This window comes from Chenopodium quinoa, unplaced genomic scaffold (genome assembly GCF_001683475.1).
Source record: "Chenopodium quinoa cultivar QQ74 unplaced genomic scaffold, ASM168347v1, whole genome shotgun sequence".
Classification (NCBI taxonomy): Eukaryota; Viridiplantae; Streptophyta; class Magnoliopsida; order Caryophyllales; family Amaranthaceae; genus Chenopodium; species Chenopodium quinoa.
Genome location: NW_018743987.1, coordinates 2057887 through 2077532, shown reverse-complemented (window position 1 = coordinate 2077532; position 19646 = coordinate 2057887). Strand labels below are relative to the sequence as shown.

Sequence of the window (19646 nt, the reverse complement as noted above, 5' to 3'; positions counted from 1 at the left end):
TCAATTGCCTCTACGTTATGGTTAAAATTTGGTTGGTAACTGGTAAGTGGTAAGTGATTCAATGACCATTTACTGAAGGATTGGATAGGAAATTGGTTGATTCGCCGGTCATACTAGCTGATGATCGACTCTCAGCCATTGGCAATTCTAAGGCGGTTTACTAAAGTGTTTTGAGGTGAACTAGTAAGGCAATGAAAGCAAGACATATTCTTCAGTTAGAATATAACCTCTGCAAAGAATTGGAAATTTTCGAAGAATACAGCAACATTCGAAAGACTGGTGAATGATAAAACAAATTGCCTAGACATAATTACCTGAAAGAATAAAACTCTCAAAAGGAAAATGTAACGCTATATGAAGGAAAAATAATGTGGGAGTTTGAGGTTTGTAATTGAACTTACAAATTGAACACCAGTTCCCAATTCATGAGATTGAGGGGGGTAAAGGTACAATTTTATATAGCTACATTCAAAGTTGAATTATGGAATAAAAATTACTCAGCTTCCTCTACGGAAGCCTCGATTCGCAGAAGCACAAAACCAACAGCAACACCAACGAGTGTAAGTCCATTCATAATAGCGGCAATCCTGAAAATCTCAGCTGCAGCATTGCAGGTAGAAGTCAAAGCACCACCTGATCTTCCTTTCTTGCTTGAAGTACTCCTCAATGAGCTCACAACGTTGGCAAAGCACTGCTCGGTGCAGACTGCCTGACCAAGACCGAGCACGGTGTTGTTCGCCTTGAGACCACCGTAGGAGTTAAGTCCACTCATGTAGACCACCTTGTTCATCTTTCTCTGAGCCCTGCTGCCTGATATTGTAGCAGCAGCCGGAACTGCTGCCGAGGAGAAAGTTGTTGATGCTGCTGCTGTTGCCATTTTTAGCTAGCCCCTTGATCTGAAAACAGGAATTAAACTTATATATTATTGCAAGAACTGAATACAAATATTATGAAGTAACAAGAAAAAGAATCAATACAATGAAAACTTAAGATAAGCTAATTATTTGGTTAATAAACTATACATCATTAAAAATAACAATTTAATGAGGTTGGGTTTATGGTAATAAACAGACCTTTTTTTGTGTCAGATTGAGAGATGATGCAAAAAATGGAGGAAATGATGGAGTGGCCTAAGTAATGAAGAGTGTGGTGAAGGTGGGTTTGGATAAGGTAAGATGATATTTGGATGGTTGATAGAATTGAGCTGAAGTTTTTGAGCACCAAAAGAAAATTGGTGGGGTACACTTGAATGCTTGGTTATAGAGATTTTACCTTGTTAGGAAATATTGATTCAGAATACCTAAAATAAAAGAAAATGGCAAAATTATAATTTTAGCAAGTCTGACCTCTTTTACCCTCAAAATACCCATGTGGTCAGCCAGCCATATTAGTATGACTACATTTATTTATAAGAAAAAATTCTTTTACAAATAATGTCACAAAAATATTTTCCGTTGTTTCATTAGAGTGTAGAGTAGAGTATTTATACAAGAGATTAGGGCTCAAGAAATAGGTCCGTTAACTATACAATATAAACACTAATTATAGGCCCTAACACCCCCCCTCAAGTTGGAGCATGCAAATCACAAATGCCCAACTTGCCAAGTAAATACATGAATTGACTTTTACTCAAAGCCTTGGTGAAAATATCCGCTAATTGGTCCGTTGTCTTCACATAAGACGGACTAATGATACCGTCTTGAATCGCATCACGAAGATAATATCAATCAACCTCAATGTGCTTGGTACGCCCATGGAAAACCGGATTCTTCGCAATATACAAAACAAATTGATTATCACAAAACAAACTCATAGCACGGGGATGGGAGACACCCAAACTCAGAAGAAGGGCCTTTAACCATTTCAACTCATCAGTGGTTTTAGACATTGAGCGGAATTCGGCCTCTGAAGAAGACTTGGCCACAGTGTCCTGTTTCTTAGTCTTCCAAGATATAGGAGAAGCACCAAGAAACACCAACCAGCCAGAGATAGAACGGCGCGACAAGGACAACCTTCCCAATCTGAATCACACCAACCTGTAATATGTAAATCACAATCTGAACTCAAAAGGATTCCCTGACCCGAACATCCCTTCAAGTACCGCACTGTACGAAGAGCCGCTTCCCAATGGTCCTGTCGCAGTTGTTGCCATAAATTGAGACAAAATATGCACCGCGTATGCCAAATCCGGTCTAGTAAAAGACAAATAAATCAGACGACCCACAAGCCGTCGATACTGCTCTGGATCAGAAAAGAAAGAGGACTCTGATTTCGCCAGAGTATGATTCTGCTCAATAGGAGTACCTGCCGGACGAGCGCCTAGCAAACCAGACTCTGCAATAATGTAAAGTGTATATTTCCGTTGATATAAAAATATGTCTTCCGGACTACAAGCAACCTTAACACCAAGAAAATACTTCAAAACACCCAAATCTTTCATATGAAAACAGTCACTTAAGTATGACTTGAATGTTGAAATCGCAGAAGAATCATTACCAGAAATTATCAAATCATCAACATACACCAGAACACTAAGTTGTATAGACCCAGATTGCAGAGTAAAAAGAGAATAGTCAGAGTACGATTGCACAAATCCGTACCTTTTTAGAGAGGCGGCCAATTTAGAATACCAACAACGAGGTGCTTGTCGAAGACCATACAACGACTTCAGAAGACGATACACCATACCAGGTTGAGAGCCATGAAACCCAGGGGGAAGCTTCATATAAACTTCCTCATCAAGATCACCATGAAGAAATGCATTGTGAACATCCATCTAATGCAATTCCCAATTCTTCGCAGCAGCGACAACAAGAAAAGCACGAACAGTGACCATTTTAGAAACGGGAGCAAACGTCTCATTGTAATCAATACCCTCAACCTGATGATTACCAAACATAACAAGACGAGCCTTCAATCTCTCGAGTGTGCCATCAGAATTAAGTTTGACCTAGTAAACCCATCGACACCCAAGAGCTTTCTTACCCGGAGGCAATTTTTCCATTACCCATGTGCCACTTTTCTCTAATGCATCAATTTTCGTTTGCATAGCCGCTTTCCTCCCCTCATTTTGCATTGCCTCCTTGAAGTTACGAGGCTCAACTACCGTATCAACAGCTGCAATAAAAACATGGTGTTGCACAGAAAATTTATCACAATTCACAAAGTGTGCTAAGGGGTAAGGAGTACCTGAGGAGCATGGAGTAGGCGATGAACATTGCGAGATAGATGAACTAGGTAGAGATATAGTGTGTGCAACATAATCCCGGTGCCACCCCGGGGGTTGCCTTGGACGTTGAGCACAGTCCAACGCAATAGGAGAAGTAGAAGAGGGGTTCGGAATAACCACATCAAGACTTCCCGTACTAGTGGCCGAGGAGGCAGCAGAGGGGGCAGGGGACACCACGGGACTGTCGTGGTCATGGACAGCAGCCTCAGGTGACCCGTGGGGGGTGGAAGCAGTAGCACGGGGTTGTGAAGAGTTTTCAGGCACAAGAGAACCCTCACCAACCTCTAATACATATTCCAAATCATCAAGAAAATCGTGATCAACACCAACATAGGCATTAGGCACACTCTCGGCACCCACAGTAGAAGAAACTGAATCACCATCTTTCACAAATGGGAATTCATTCTCATGGAATTTAACATCACGGGAAACAAAAATATCAGCGGTTTCCAAATCATACAACTTCCAACCCTTCTTGCCATGAGGATAACCTACAAACACACACTTCCTACTCCTAGGTGCAAATTTGTCACCCTTATCTTTTTGGTTATGAGCAAAACAAAGACAACCAAACACCCTCAAAGCATCAAAATCGGGTTCTTTGTCAAAGAGAATTTCATATGGGGTTTTATTGGCTAGCAAAGTAGAAGGAGTACGATTAATCAAATAAACCGCCGCAAGGACACACTCACCCCAAAAAGTAATCGGAAAATTACCTTGAAACATCAAAGCACGACTCACATTCAATATATGTTGGTGTTTACGCTCTACCCGACCATTTTGTTGAGGTGTGCCAACACAAGAGGTTTGGAAAAGAATGTCATTTTCAGTAAAATATGGGATCATGGGTTTAAATTCTGTGTCATTGTGCACACACTTAACATTGACATCAAATTGACACTTAACCATAGCAAAGAAAGAGCAAAAAGAAGAATAAACTTCGGTTTTGTCATTCAATAAATAAACCCAAACACCACGTGAAAAATCATCAACAATCGTCAAGAAATAATGAGCACCACAAGTAGAAGCCGTGTTATATGGTCCCCACAAATCACAATGTATCATTTCAAGAATACAACTAGCACGACTATCACTATCAGGAAAATTGGCTCGAGTCTGTTTAGCAAGAGGACAAACTTCACAAGTTTTATGTAAACACTTAGTACCAGTAGTACCTCGAATAGAAGGAAGCAATTTGACAATTTTTTCCGATGGGTGCCCCAAACGTCGATGCCACAACTCAAATGTAGAAATCTCCGGACCCGGGAGTGTACATACTTTTGGGAGACGCCGGAAATAATATAGTCCAACTATCCGTTCACCGCCTCCAATTAAGCTCCCCGAGGATTGATCCCGTATAGCATAAAGAGAATTAGTGAATCGGACAAAGCAATTAGAATCATCAATCAACTTAGACACCGAAATCAAATTGCAATTTAATTGCGGAACAAATAGAACATGTTCAAGAGTTGACAGGGTAAAGTCGTATCCCCTAATAAAAAAAAATACCTAAGTCCTCTAACTAAAGCAGATAGGGAAGTAGGGTCGAACTCCATAGGGAAACAAGTCTTTCTATTCCTAATTAACTAAAATAATCTAGATTATGAAGTAACCAATATTTATACGTGAATAACAAACTAAACTACAGAGATTGAGAATAGGGAGAAAACAATATATAAAAAGATCTAGGGCATAGGTTCACCAATAAATAATACTCCACGGTAAAACATAATAATCAATCATTGACATTGCATAAATAACATGATTAACAGGCTCTCGAAATTTATTAATCAACGTAGATCTAAATGGATCTCGCAATTTACTAGATCTAAGTCCCTATTGAAAATAGCCTTTAATATCAAATTAACATCTGCTCGATTCATCAATTAAATATTGCTATACTTTTACAAACCATAATTGTAAAGCGTTAAAACAATTCAATAAGAAATTATCATGCAATATCAAGAACCAATAATAGTCAATCATCAATGCATCAATTAACCAGATTGTAAAGGGCTTTCGCTACGTATTACAATCTCATAATTAATCTACCGGTATTAAGTCTCATCTCTCGAATCTCAACTTAACCATTTATAAATTAATCTACCTATTGAAACTAGACCTAAACATCAATTCTCATCTATCGAATCTCGAATCAACATTGTCAAACTCATGCATAAAAGATCAGGCCTAATCTAGTCACAGAGCATTAAACCAATCAATAGGAAATTAATTTAGCATTGATAATTAACAACAATAAATTACCCCTTCATATTATTCATGGATCCCCATAAACCCTAGAAATATAACTACTCACACATAATAGAAACTAAACTAAACAAAGCAATAATGTAAGACATAATTAAGGGAATAAAATAAACAACTAAGATTAAGAGAAGAGAAAAAGTTACCAAACAAATCTGGAATTAAGAATGGATTAAGAACAAAAGTATAAGGGGAAAAAATCTAAGAGAACAATTAAGAGAGTAAAGAAAGAGTCTAAGGAAAGAGAGAGGAGAGAGCTAAAATCGTATTACGGAGGAGTATTTATGCTCCGTACAAATCCTAAACTAAAACAAACTAAAACGACGCTAATCGTCTCCTAAAAATACACGCGCCTGATCGGGCGAGGCACCGCCTGATCGGGCACGCCTTTTTGCTCATTAATACTTATCTCGCGCCCGGCCGGGCGCGTCACCGGGCGCCAACCTTAGCTTCTCCCGCCCGGCCGGGTGCGCCTCCGGGCGCCAGCCTCTTTGGCCCCGGCTCACTTGGGCCACTATTTGGACTACGATTGGGCTCCAATTCTTCGGGCCAATCAGGGTTTCCTCTTCCGGTCTTGAATACTCGGTCCAAATGCCCCGGTATCACCTATACCGAGCCCTTAATCACCAGTTCGATGGCTCTTACCGGCCCTGGGCTATAAAATATGGTCGTGTTTCTCCAATGCTTGTGATTGCTCCAAAATAACTCGGGAAAATACTCCAAAAGCATAAATCCCTGCAAAAGTCAACCAAATCTAAGAAAATACTAGAAAACACCAATTAGTAATAAAAGTGGCTCTAAAGAGCCAAAAACACTAATAGTTATGACCAAGGGACGGGGGTAAAATACTATATAAAATAGACACATCAAACTCCCCCAAGCCAAACCTTTGCTTGTCCCTAAGCAAAGATCTCATCAATGAATCAATATATATGCTTCACCCCAAAAAGTAAAAATCAAGCACAAACGATCTAGGGTAAACCAAATAAACATGCTTCAAAATCAACCAATCAAATCCATCTAATTACCAATCTTCCCTAACAATTGTCAAACAGAGCAAACCACAAGAGCATATAGAATTCAAGACTAGTGCTCACGCACTCAAATCTCATTTTTGTGGCGAGTAAAAGATGTACTCGATCGCTCTCCATCCAACCCCTTTATGTGAACAATGCCCTCCCATCTCACACTCTCGTGTGTATAAAACAATGAACGCTCAATCCTACTAGTCGACTCGAAATATGTCAAATCATAACTTGCATTGATAAACAAAACTTTCACATTCATACAATTCTATGCACAAAGGTCGGAAGGTCTTTAAAGCTTGCAATGTAAGGCTAGGGTAAAGGGTAGGAATCATTTGGGAACAAGTGAGAGAAAAGCTATGCTTAAGGGAGCCAAATCCTATCAAAACCCATGATCAAAATAAATAATGATCAACATCTCCTACATAACCAACTCTAACATCAACCAAATATACTCCAATCATAATAAACAATCCCAACTCTTACATTTTCACTCATAAGATATAATAATGAAGAAGCGGAGTGAATAAAAAAAACTTTATTTCCAAACTTGAATTTTTCGTTGAAGCTCTATTATTTTTCTTTTGATCAAACTCCAACTAGAACATTTGAACATTTTTCTTTTCTTTTGAAGTTCACTTATTTTTTCAACATATTTTTTTCTTGAACTTCTCTTTTTTTTTCATAATATCATGCTTTATTTTTTCAAGAAAAAATAACTCTCAAACTCATCAAAAATAAACATGAATAACAACAAAACAACTTCTCAAAAGCCCACCCAAGTTGTGCAAATAATAAGCACACTACAAACTCCCTTACCTCACTCACTAATAGCTCCCCAAGCCAAGCTTGGGACTAGTAACCAATGGGGCAAAATAGGCTTGTAATGCGGCTAATAAAACAACAAAAAGTCAAGGCAACAACATGGTAGCAAGAAGGGAACAAATGTATCTACAATATCTGGAGGCTACCTAAAAGAACAAATGCCTTCCTCCTCCACAATGTGCATAATAATGAGTCATATAAATATTACTAATAGTTGCAAACCAATACTCAAATTCATTGACATACCAGGAACTATGGAACTATCACACATTCCTTATCAAATCAACTAGTCAAGCACTATATTCACAAGTAGTTGGACAAAATTGACGCATGTTAAGATTTCAAGGCAATCAAACATCAAATCACGATCAACTAATCCACAATGCTTATCATCAAATACCAAGAATCAAAACAATTTTTGTCAAGTAAGGGGCACAGGGAAGCATAATTTACAATTCATTGGAACGTATTTTTGGATTTTTTATTTTTCAATTTTTTTTGTATATTTTCATATATAAGAAAACAATAAAACTAACCTAGAAAGCAATAAATCTAACCTAAGAAAACACACCAAAAATAAAAGAAAAGAGGAAAAGAAAAATACCAAATCAAAATCTCCCCCAAGCCAGAATCAGACAATGTCCTCATTGGCTCGGGAACTAGCCCAGCATAGCTAGTCCTGATCATCCTCATCCATCGAGCCGAAACCCGCACCTCCATTGCCACCTGCACCACCTGCACCAGAAGAGCTACCACAAAAATAATCAGCATGAAAACTCCCCCCCCCCCCCCCGCCGGTCCCCCGAAAGGAATGTCCTGGCCGTACCCGTAGAAGGAAGAATAGTCAGTGTAAACACCACGGGCAATGGGATCCCTATCGTATCCCAGGGGTGGAGGCTGAAACCAGTCAGGGTGAATAGCGTCGTCGGGAATGTTGCCCCGACGAGCATAATCATCGTACATAGGGTAGAGAGCTCTACCCTGGTTCCTCTCTAGGTACCCTAACCTATGGTCTATGGAGCCTACCATCCTCCTAAGGTCAGTATGGGAATTCTCTAAATGTCCTAAGGCCTGACCTATACTCTGAAGATCTCAAAATAGGTCAGAGTCAACATGAGGGACGGAATGAGACATGCGAGGTGGAGAGAATGCCACCTCGGACTGAGGCTGGGGTGGTGGAACTGGTGGTGGTGGTGCCTGCCCCCTAGCGTTGGCAACTAAAACATCATAAGTGTAAGAAGGTTGCCCTGGGGGAAAGGCGGTCAAGTCAGGACTGGGAAGGGGAAAGATGGGCAAAGGTTGCTCGCTCCCGGTCCGAATACACCAAAAGGGTGTCTGCTCGCTATCCGGCCGAACCCACCCCAACTCCTCGAAATACCTAGCAGTCATATAGGTATCTGATCTACAGTTGGTCAGCTGGTGGGGTCCATCCACTACAAAACCGGCCTTTTTCACTGCTATTCGAGTGATAAGGCCACCTAAACATAGTTTTTGATGTGGTGCTGGCCGTGGCATGCCTACTCAAATGGTGAACAATAAACCTACCTATGTTCAATTTCCCGTACCCATACACATAGTGTCCTATGACAGCTAGTTTGTTAGTTTGGGCATTATGGGGCTCGGCCCTACCTAAAAAACACAAACCCGCAAATCTTTGCCAGATTTTTGGGACAGGGTGGTGAATGGGTTTGGTACTAGCATGTTGGGGGTCGGGAGTAGGCAAACCAGTCAAATCATTATATATGTCACCCATTTTATAGTCCGCATGCCATTGGTGAGATAGTTCAGAATTTAATTCAAATAATTTACAAAATTCTACAAAAGTTAAACTAATATTTCTATTGTTCAACCTAAAAAATAAATTTGGCCCATTTCTACTACTAAAAACATGTAAAGAAGACAAGAATTCACAAGTAAGTTCTCGGAATGTAGGATAGTGCATATCAAGAAATTTTCTCATGCCAATGTCATTTAAAAATCGTTTTACAAAATCAAACAAACCAAATGATTCTAGAGTAGGGTGGTGTAACCACCGAGAAGGAATTACCTCACGACCGATTAAATGTTCTAGCCGCTCCTTTTTCTCTCGGCTAGCAATACGGATCGTCGGCCAGTATGGAAGTTGCAAATCTGGGTCGTATTCCTCCCTCGAACTGGAGCTCCTACCGAAAATGGACCTAGCCCTCTTTGAAGCCATGTTAGAAAATGGGTTTGAAAATTTATTTGAATAAAATCTGAAAATTTTTATATGAAAATGTAGAGGATGAAGAGGGGATTACAAATATGTAAAAAGTTTTGAAATTGGAAGAGAAATGGAGGAGAAATCTTAGAGAGAAGGTAGAGAGAATTTGAGTTTTAGAGAGAGAAAGTTATGAAGGTAAGAAGAAATGAAGGAAGAAAGAAGGAAAGAAAGAAGAAGAAAGGGGCAGACGGACGCGCGCCCGGTCGGGCGATCTGGAGTATTTTTGCTTGAAGGCTCTCGTGCCCGGTCGAGTGGCATTCGCCCGGTCGGGCGATCAGATGCCCCGATTTCCTCCAATTCTCGCGCCCGGTCGGGCGCCATTCGCCCGATCGGGCGATCTAACAGTCGAATTTTTAGCTCTTCTCGCGCCCGGTCGGGCGAGAGTCGCCCGATCGGGCGGACAATTAAGTCCGTATGCGACAAGTTTCGCGCCCGGTCGGGCGAAAATACTTTACTTTGAAGCCTTGCTCTCGCGCCCGGTCGGGAGAGCTTCGCCCGATCAGGCCCGAGGCTCAATCGTCTAATTATTATTTTCTTCTTTTCTCCAAAATTTGGCTAACTCTTTTCCTTCAAACCTGTTCAAACACTCATAAAACTCATTAAATTCCCTCATCGCTCCTCTCATAATAAAAAGGAAAGAAAAACTAGTCTAAAAAGCATTAAAAATACGGGTTGCCTCCCGCAAAGCGCTGGTTTACCTAGGTCCCGCACAACCTTCTTACCAGGTACAATAACTAGGACCCTTGGCCTAACTCTTGATCGGGTGGTTTCTCACCCGAACTAGCGGTGTTTAGGCTGCGATGGGGCTTCCTGACATACCCTGTGGGACGCCAAATCACCTTATCTGGTGGATCCTCTTTGTCTTGGACTGGGGGATCTTCAATGCTACGCACTAAAGATCCTTCTTCGATCGAGGGTTGCTTCAAATTGTCATTGCATTCAACACTTGCAACTCAATCTGGCGGAATACTTACCGTAGGCTCAATTCGCACAACTTGCTTGATCGGTTCCGCCTTTTCATCCTCGAAACCAAGACCAACAGTGTAAAGTGCTCTTTCTATTGCATCGATTTCCTTCTGCCATTTGTCTATCTCATCTGAAAGAGATGCAACACAAGATACCGCTCCAAGGGATCTTTTTCAAGAGCTTGGGGCTTGTTAGAATAATTCTCAACCACATTAACACTAAAACATTTCTCCTCAGTCATGGAGCTTTTAGGAATATTATTAAGATTAAAAATAACTTTATCATCCCCTACTGATAGTGTTAACTTACCACTTCTCACATCTATGATTGCTCCTGCAGTGTTAAGGAATGGTCTACCCAAAATAATTGGGGTTTTCACATCTTCAGCCATATCAAGAACAACAAAATCAACAGGTATATAAAATTTACCTACTCTAACGGGGACGTCCTCTAAAACACCAAAAGGGTATTTGAAAGAACGGTCGGCCATTTGTAGAGTTATATTGGTGGCTTTTAATTTACCCATATTCAACTTGGAACACACAGATAATGGCATGACGCTAACACTAGTACCCAAATCACATAATGCATTATCAAACAAGAGATTGCCAATATGACAAGGGATAGAAAAACTACCAGGATCTTTTAATTTAGATGGAGACTTATTTTGAAGTACGGCACTACACTCTGCAGTGAAAGCTACTGTCTCTACCTCACTAATAGACCTTTTTCTCGTCAATATTTCTTTCATAAATTTTGTATACGAGGGGATTTGTGTGATTAATTCAGTGAAGGGAACTGTTACCTTCAAATCTTTTACCACCTCCAGGAACTTACCAAACTGCTTATCCAAGTTTGTCTTCAATTGACGATTGGGGAATTGAAGTTTGATAATTGTCTTAGGAGCATTATTGCTCTTGTCTGGAGTAGCCACCTTCTCTGGAGTCGTACCCTGCAATGTAGAATTAGATATGTTAGTACTATCCTTTAGCCCTACAGGGCTATTAAGTACATTGTTTGGTTTAGCGGAATCAAGAATAGCATTATTTAATAAAACAGGTTCATCAACTCTGGGCATAGGGGGCCCTTCGTAGTTTGAACCACTCCTTAAAGTAATTGCAAATGCTTGATCCGTAGGCCTGGTCAGTTGTGCCGGCAGAGCTCCCAGTTGGCGGGCTTGTAGAGTAGCGGAGAGTTGCGCAATTTGATTATCTACAATTTTATTATGTGCTAGAATTTGATCAATTATCGCATCTCTACTCTCCATGTGCTTTTTCATATTAACCAAAATTGCTCTAATTTCCACCAGAGAGGGGTCAGAAGATGAGGAGGGTTGTTGTGGTTGGTTCTTCTAGCCAGCATTGGGATGATAATATTTCTGTTGTTGTTGCTGTGGCGCATGTGGTTCTTGTGGTGGTGGATTTTGAACATTAGTACTCGGGTAGGAAAGGTACGGATGATTCCGATACCCAGGATTGTAGGTGTTGAAGTATGGGTTATTCTGCCTATAAGCTTGAAAGGCGTTAACTTGCTCCACGGAACTCCTGCAATCTTGCTCCCAATGACCTATAATACCACAATTTTCACAGAAAACCTCATTAGAATTATTATTAATTGCAGAGACATTAGCTACATTGGCAGAGCTAAGATTATCTAATTTTTGGCAAATAGAGGACAACTGAGCTTGCAAAAAGGATGCAGAGTCAGCACTATGCTTCCCCTTGTTCGCAAATCCTCTAGGATTCCCATATTGGGAATTGTGTATTGCCATGTCTTCAATAACCCGACCTGCATCTTCAACATCAAGATTCATAAATCTCCCACTAGCTGCAGAATCTAAAATTATTCGAGAAGAATTTCCAAGGCCATTATAAAAGGCTTAGATTAACTGCCATTGCGCTAAGTTATGGTGGGGGAAGTCTCTTTGTAAATCCTTGTACCTCTCCCAAGCCTCATATAAAGATTCATCGGCTTCTTGGGCAAAGTTCTGAATCGCACTCCGTAGTACGGTTGTTCTCTCTGCAGGATAATACTTGTTATAAAAATTCAAAACAAGAGTTTCCCAGTCAGTTATACCAAGTGCAGTTCTATTTAAGCCATAAAACCACAATTTAGCTTTTTCAGTTAAAGAAAAGGGAAAGAGAATCTCCCTGATTTGGTCTTGAGTGACCCCGGCTTGCCTGATGGTATTGCAATATTGACAATAGTCGGCAATGTGAAGATTTGGGTCTTCACCCTTAGCTCCACTAAATTGCTTCCTCTCTATCATCCTTATAAATTGAGGCTTAATTTCAAATTGAACCCCATCAAGAGCCGGAGTAGGGGTGAGATGTGGAAAATCTGTAAGCTTGGGTTGTGAGTAATCACTAAGCTTCTTTGGAGCCGTCATCTCTGATTCTGGATCTGATGATACCTCTGAATCGCTAGAACCAGTCGGAGGATCGCGGTGATTATTGTTATTATCACCAGAATCCGCCAGGATTTGCTTGTATAGATTTTTCTGTCTATGGAAGGAACGTTCGATCTCAGGATCGAATGGGATGTAACCTGATCTGGAACACCTGGGCATAAACAAAAACTAGAAGCAAATATGAGATTTGCCTCAGAGAACTAATGTTCTCTGAGACAAGAAGAAAAATAATCTAGACTACAAAAACAATCAGAAATAAAAATAAAACCGTTTCCCCGGCAACGGCGCCAAATTTTGACAGGGTAAAGTCGTATCCCCTAATCAAAAATAAATACCTAAGTCCTCTAACTAAAGCAGATAGGGAAGTAGGGTCGAACTCCACATAGAAACAAGTCTTTCTATTCCTAATTAACTAAAATAATCTAGATTATGAAGTAACCAATATTTATATGTGAATAACAAAACTAAACTACGGAGATTGAGAATAGGGAGAAAACAATATATAAAAGGATCTAGGGCATAGGTTCACCAATAAATAATACTCCAGGGTAAAACATAATAATCAATCATTGACATTGCATAAATAACATGATTAACAGGCTCTCGCAATTTATTAATCAACGTAGATCTAACAGGATCTCGCAATTTACTAGATCTAAGTTCCTATTGAAAATAGCCTTTAATATCAAATTAACATCTGCTCGATTCATCAATTCAATATTGCTATACTTTTACAAGCCATAATTGTAAAGTGTTAAAACAATTCAATAAGAAGTTATCATGCAATATCAAGAACCAATAATAGTCAATCATCAATGCATCAATTAACCAGATTGTAAAGGGCTTTTTTCGCTACGTATTACAATCACAGAATTAATCTACCGGTATTAAGTCTCATCTCTCGAATCTCGACTTAACCATTTATAAATTAATCTGCCTATTGAAACTAGACCTAAACATCAATTCTCATCTGTCGAATCTCGAATCAACATTGTCAAACTCATGCATAAAAGATCAGGCCTAATTGATGAGTGACATTTATGTCACTCTTAGGGAGTAGTTTTAGAGTCATGTTCGTGTTTATTTCATCTTATTTTCCCTTATTTTCCTTTTATTCTTTTGTTTTCTCTTTAATAAAGTTTCTAGTTTATTTTGGTAATTTTGGAGCATTTTAGTTTATTTTCTTTATTTTATTAATTTTAGTTTATTTTTGTATTTTATTTTACTTTATTTGCTTGTATAGTTTTTGTTTTATTTTTATTAGTTTAGTTTTATGTCTCTTATTTTCTATTTCATTTTATTTATTTCTATTTTATTTACTTTATTTTATTTGTTATTTTATTTGTCTTGGTTTTGTTTTATTTCGTCCTTTATTTATTTTCATTTTTTTTATTCTTTTTTCTTTGTCCCAATCCTTTCTCGGTTTTGTGTGTAGGTGTTCGGGTTTCGTGTCAAGTGAGTTCGGGTTTCAATTTGAGTCAAATGCCACCTTTCCCCTTTCACCACCGCACAACAACACAAGAACAACCCCTTAATTTCAGCCACCACCAGCCTCCAATCTACCACCAAACACCACCAATTTCACCCCCGCAACCAACACAGCTGTTGTCACCAACACCACCACACAGCAGCCGTAACACTCACACGCACGTCTCCACCTTTATCCAACCAATCGCACAGCCTCAACAGCCACCAATCCCCTGCTCCTTCGCCACCACAATCAACCACAACAGCCGCCCCTGCACCACCGTCCACCGTCACCCACCTTTCCCCTGCAAACCCACCATCAACCTTCACGCACCACCGCAACATCCCTCACATCACCACTCACACGCACATCAAACAACACCACCAATCACCCCCGTACTATCACCAATTCACCCGCATCGACCAGCACACCTGAACACCAGTACCACCACCTTCACGCGCAACCCCCAACAACAGACCCCCACATCTCACAACCAGCGCTCACCCTTCACTAATAACCCCTCACTTCCAGTCGCCAACAACAACAGCAATCACCACCGCAACAGCTACTATAGCAGCAGCCCGCAGTAGTTGTTGCGCCTCCCACGCCTGCCACCATCTCCACCGCTGCAACTCTCACCCCCAAAAGAGCAGCGGCGCATCTCCACTAGCCCAAACCGCAGCAACCAACTTCACCACCGCCCCAATTTACACCCACAATCATCCGCACTCGCAACAATCACCAGCAGCAGCACTTTGCGCCACATCAAACCACCAATTCGCACAAGCAACGGCCAAAATCAGAGCAATTACGAATTATCATGGTTCGGGCAAACCATTGAGGAGTTCGATCGAAATGCAAAAACAGTCAGAAACTTTTGAAGTTGTCTAAATTGAATAGGTGTGGTCGAACATACCCATGGTTCGATCGAACCAGCCCATAGTTCGGCCTCACCTACCCTTGGTTCGACCGAACCACTCCACGAGCTTCACACGTGGTTATTAATGAAGATCAACCGGTCTAATAATGATGATGATGATGCAATTGGTGATGATAGCCATTGATTTGGAGCATTGATTATGATCGATGGTGGTGATTCAATGATGATTATTGATGAACGGTGGTGATGGTGAAGGCGCTTCAAAGGAGTTCAAATCAGCTTAATTCGAATGCGAAGGAGGAAGAAAGAAGAGGGTCTTATTTGATTTTGGTTTATTTTCCTTTGGTTTTATTTTTATTTCTTTTATTTTCTTTTCCCTTTTCTTATTTCTTTCTTTTATTTTTATATATAGTTTCTTATTTTATTTTTCCTTTTACTTTCTTTTCTTTTCTTTTATTTACTTAGTATTTTATTAGGTTGGTATATTTACCCATTTTTTGGGTAATTAGAAGGGGGAGAAAAACAATAACCATCTATTCTACTCTCTAATTAGTTTTAGGAGAGTTTCTCTCTCTAGGTTTAGGTTAGGATTAGGATAGTTTAGAGAGAGAAAGTGGTTTTCTTCATTGATGAACTTGGATTTTGAAGAAGGAGTTTGTTCAATCCTTTGTAGACCTTCATCTTCAATTAATGAGCAATCTCTTACTCTTTCTCTTTACCTTTGTTTTTTATTTTGCTTATTTGCTTTGATTTTTCTTCTTTGCTTATTAATCATGTTGATGTTTATTGATTTGATGATTGATATTGTTTTCAATATGATTTGTGAGTAGTCACCTAGCCAAGGGTGTGGGGATGGTGTAGTTGCTAATTGTTCATGCTTATAATGATGGGGTATTGTTAATAGTGATTAAAGTCTTTGCATGCTTGATATTCTTTGATCTTCTTGCAAGTGCACATTGTTAGTTGATTAAAGGTGAGTCTTTGCTAACAAGTAACGGAAGTTGACTTAGTTCAGATTCATTACTATCGATAGTTCTTTTATTGCACCTTCTAATATATGGTTCTAGTGTGGAAACATAGAGGCTATGTTAGGAGAAAACGATTAACCCCGGAAGGCGGTTAGATTGGGCCTTACTTCGATATTCATGCACGTTTAGTTTACCATTAATTTGCTACTTTGTTATTGCATGATCAAGCGACATCTACATCTACCCATTTCCCTTGGTGCTTAGTTATATTAATTTTAATCCATCTCGTTCTTAGTTTAATCTCTTAGTTATTCACACTTCTTGTTCCGAGATAGCTCAGACTCTAGGTAATAAATGCGGTGTTTATGCATTTCTCCCTGTGGTTCGATCCCTCTACTTTCCCTATATTTGTAATAGGTTGAGTCGAGTGTTATAAATTGTATTTGATTTAGGTGTAGTTGTTTGACGACGCAATTATTCCTTTGTCACTAATCTAGTCACAGAGCATTAAACCAATCAATAGGAAATTAATCTAGCATTGATAATTAACAACAATAAATTACCCCTTCATATTATTCATGGATCCCCATAAACCCTAAAAATATAACTACTCACACATAATAGAAACTAAACTAATCAAAGAAATAATGTAAGACATAATTAAGGGAATAAAATAAACAACTAAGATTAAGAGAAGAGAAAAAGTTATCAAACAAATCTGGTATTAAGAACAAAAGTATAAGGGAAAAAATATCTAAGAGAACAATTAAGAGAGTAAAGAAAGAGTCTAAGGAAAGAGAGAGGAGAGAGCTAAAATCGTATTACGGAGGAGTATTTATACTCCGTACAAATCCTAAACTAAAAAAAACTAAAACGACGCTAATCGTCTCCTAAAACTACACGCGCCCGATCGGGCGAGGCACCGCCCGATCGGGCGCGCCTTTTTGCTCATTAATACTAATCTCGCGCCCGGCCGGGCGCGTCACCGGGCGCCAACCTTAGCTTCTCCCGCCCGGCCGAGCGCGCCTCCAGGCGCCAGCCTCTTTGGCCGGGCGGCTCACTTGGGCCACTATTTGGACTACGATTGGGCTTCAACTCTTCGGGCCAATCTGGGTTTCCTCTTCCGGTCTTGAATACTCGGTCCAAATTCCCCACTATCACCTATACCGAGCCCTTAATCACCGGTTCGATGGCTCTAACCGACCCTGGGCTATAAAATCTGGTCGTATTTCTCCAATGCTCGTGATTGCTCCAAAATAACTCGGGAAAATACTCCAAAAGCATAAATCCCTACAAAAGTCAACCAAATCTACGAAAACACTAGAAAACACCAATTAGTAATAAAAGTGGCTCTAAAGAGCTAAAAACACTACTAATTATGACCAAGGGACGGGGGTAAAATACTATATAAAATAGACACATCAAGAGTAATGCCTTCCGCCAAGACAACACGACCCTCTTAGTAGCCATGGCCTTAGCACCATCGGGAAGACCAACGGGACAAGAGATAATAGAATGAGCATCTTGTAAAAAATTGTCATTGCTGGTAACATGATGGGATGCTCCGGTGTCAATAATCCATGAGAGCAATAAAGAGTCACTAGCCATAGAGTTCATAGAAGGATCGAACACACCCAAAATAGAAGAAAGAGGAGTAGTAGTAAACCGATGGGCAGCAGCAATGGAGGAAGCAGTTGCAGCAGCAATGGAGGAAGCAGTGGCCGCGGGGTGGGGTCGCGGGATATCCCCGCGGCCTGGTAGAATTGGTGTGGTGGGTGCAGCAGCCGCGGGACAGAGGCGCGGGATATCCCCGCGACCTGGCTGATCGTGCGACACATGGGAAGCAATTGTCGAAGACAAAGAACGCCCTTTACTTCCATATCTGTCCAGCCACCAATCGGGTAGGCCGTGGACAAGAAAGCAATAGTCGTGGCCCGATCGATTGCAGTGGGTACAATTGAGAATCGACTTGCGGTTGGGATTAGAAATAGACATACGATTGTTGTCATTCACCATGTTTGAGCAAGAAGAAGAAGTAGAGTAGTAGCATGAGAAGCAGCGCACAGATGTAGAGTAGTAGTATGGGAAGCAACGCACAACAATCGAAGGAGTAAACCAATAGAATTGGGAAAAACCCAAAATGCGATTTAGAACAGCAAGAAGATTCGTAGAAATTGCTTGATTAAAAAAAATCCAAAAATTTGATTGTAGAGATTATGATAGAAATTAATTTAGGGATTAGAATGTAGAAAGTAGAAATTGATTTTAGGGATTAGAATGATTTTGGCTCCGATATCATGTCACGAAAATATTTTCCGTCGTTTCATTAGAGTGTAGAGTAGAGTATTTATACAAGTGATTAGGGCTCAAGAAATAGGCCCGTTAACTATACAATATAAACACTAATTATAGGCCCTAACAAATATTGTGACCAACTATATGGGATAACCACATTTGTTTTTTTTTGGTGTTTAGAGAGCCACAAGGGCGGTGGAGAGAGTCGATCCCAATATCTCCTGAAACCAGGAGGAAAGCTCTAATCACTTGAGCTATTCCGCCCCAATCACCATTTTATAGGTTAAAGAGACTCTTAAGGAGAAGCGCAAGAGAATGGTTCCTTTATAAGTCTGCCAAGAAATATAGGCTTGCCTATCATCCATAACAGAATAATTGATTTTTCCCTAAAAGCCTGTTACAAGCTGGGCTCGGGTTTTTGGCTTGGAAAAAGCTTCCCCTTTAGTCATCAAGTTACTCTATCAGTAAAATAGAGGTTATTCTGTCAGTATAATATGATTACTTTAACAGTAGAATAGAGGATATTCTGTCAGTATAATAGGTTACTGAATTTTTTACAAGCGGCCACACAATGCAGCCAGTAATAAAAAAATAAATAATATTTGGATATTAACTCATTCACCTCTATCGCGGATAACAAATCATGAGATTACATTGTAGACAGGGTCACCTACTTTCTAGCTAAAATAGATATCGAAGTACTTTGACAAATTTAAATTTATTTTTTTAATAAAAAGTTGTAATAAAAAGTTGTAGATTAGTGAGTAAGATTAGCGCTAAGCAATCAAGCAAATACTCATCAATCGTGTGATTTAATGTATTGTAGTGAATTTGATTCAATTCTAGGTGTACCATCTAAAATGAAAGAGATTAACATTGGTACATGTCAGATGTCACAAACTCACAATACCATCAGAATTTCTCTTAGCATTTACAAAAAGCATAGACGCAATCATAAAAAGTTTTATTTTATTTTATTTTTATTTATTTATTTTAATTATTACAGTAAGGTTTTTGATAACCGGAGTAATGTGATAATGTAGCCAGGAGCTAAGTTCAATTATGCTCAGATG

The 19646-nt window shown here is 39.7% G+C and overlaps 1 protein-coding gene across 1 annotated transcript; it reads right to left on the bottom strand.

Annotated features, from left to right (window-relative positions):
- Window positions 1-329: 329 nt before the first annotated feature.
- LOC110690137 lies at window positions 330-1214 on the bottom strand. Its single transcript, XM_021866964.1, has 2 exons — window positions 1074-1214; window positions 330-896 (listed from the first exon to the last, which is right to left on the bottom strand). The coding sequence occupies exon 2, from the start codon at window positions 875-877 to the stop codon at window positions 494-496; it is 384 nt and encodes a 127-aa protein (XP_021722656.1). The 5' UTR covers window positions 878-896; window positions 1074-1214; the 3' UTR covers window positions 330-493.
- Between the last annotated feature and the right edge of the window lie 18432 nt (window positions 1215-19646).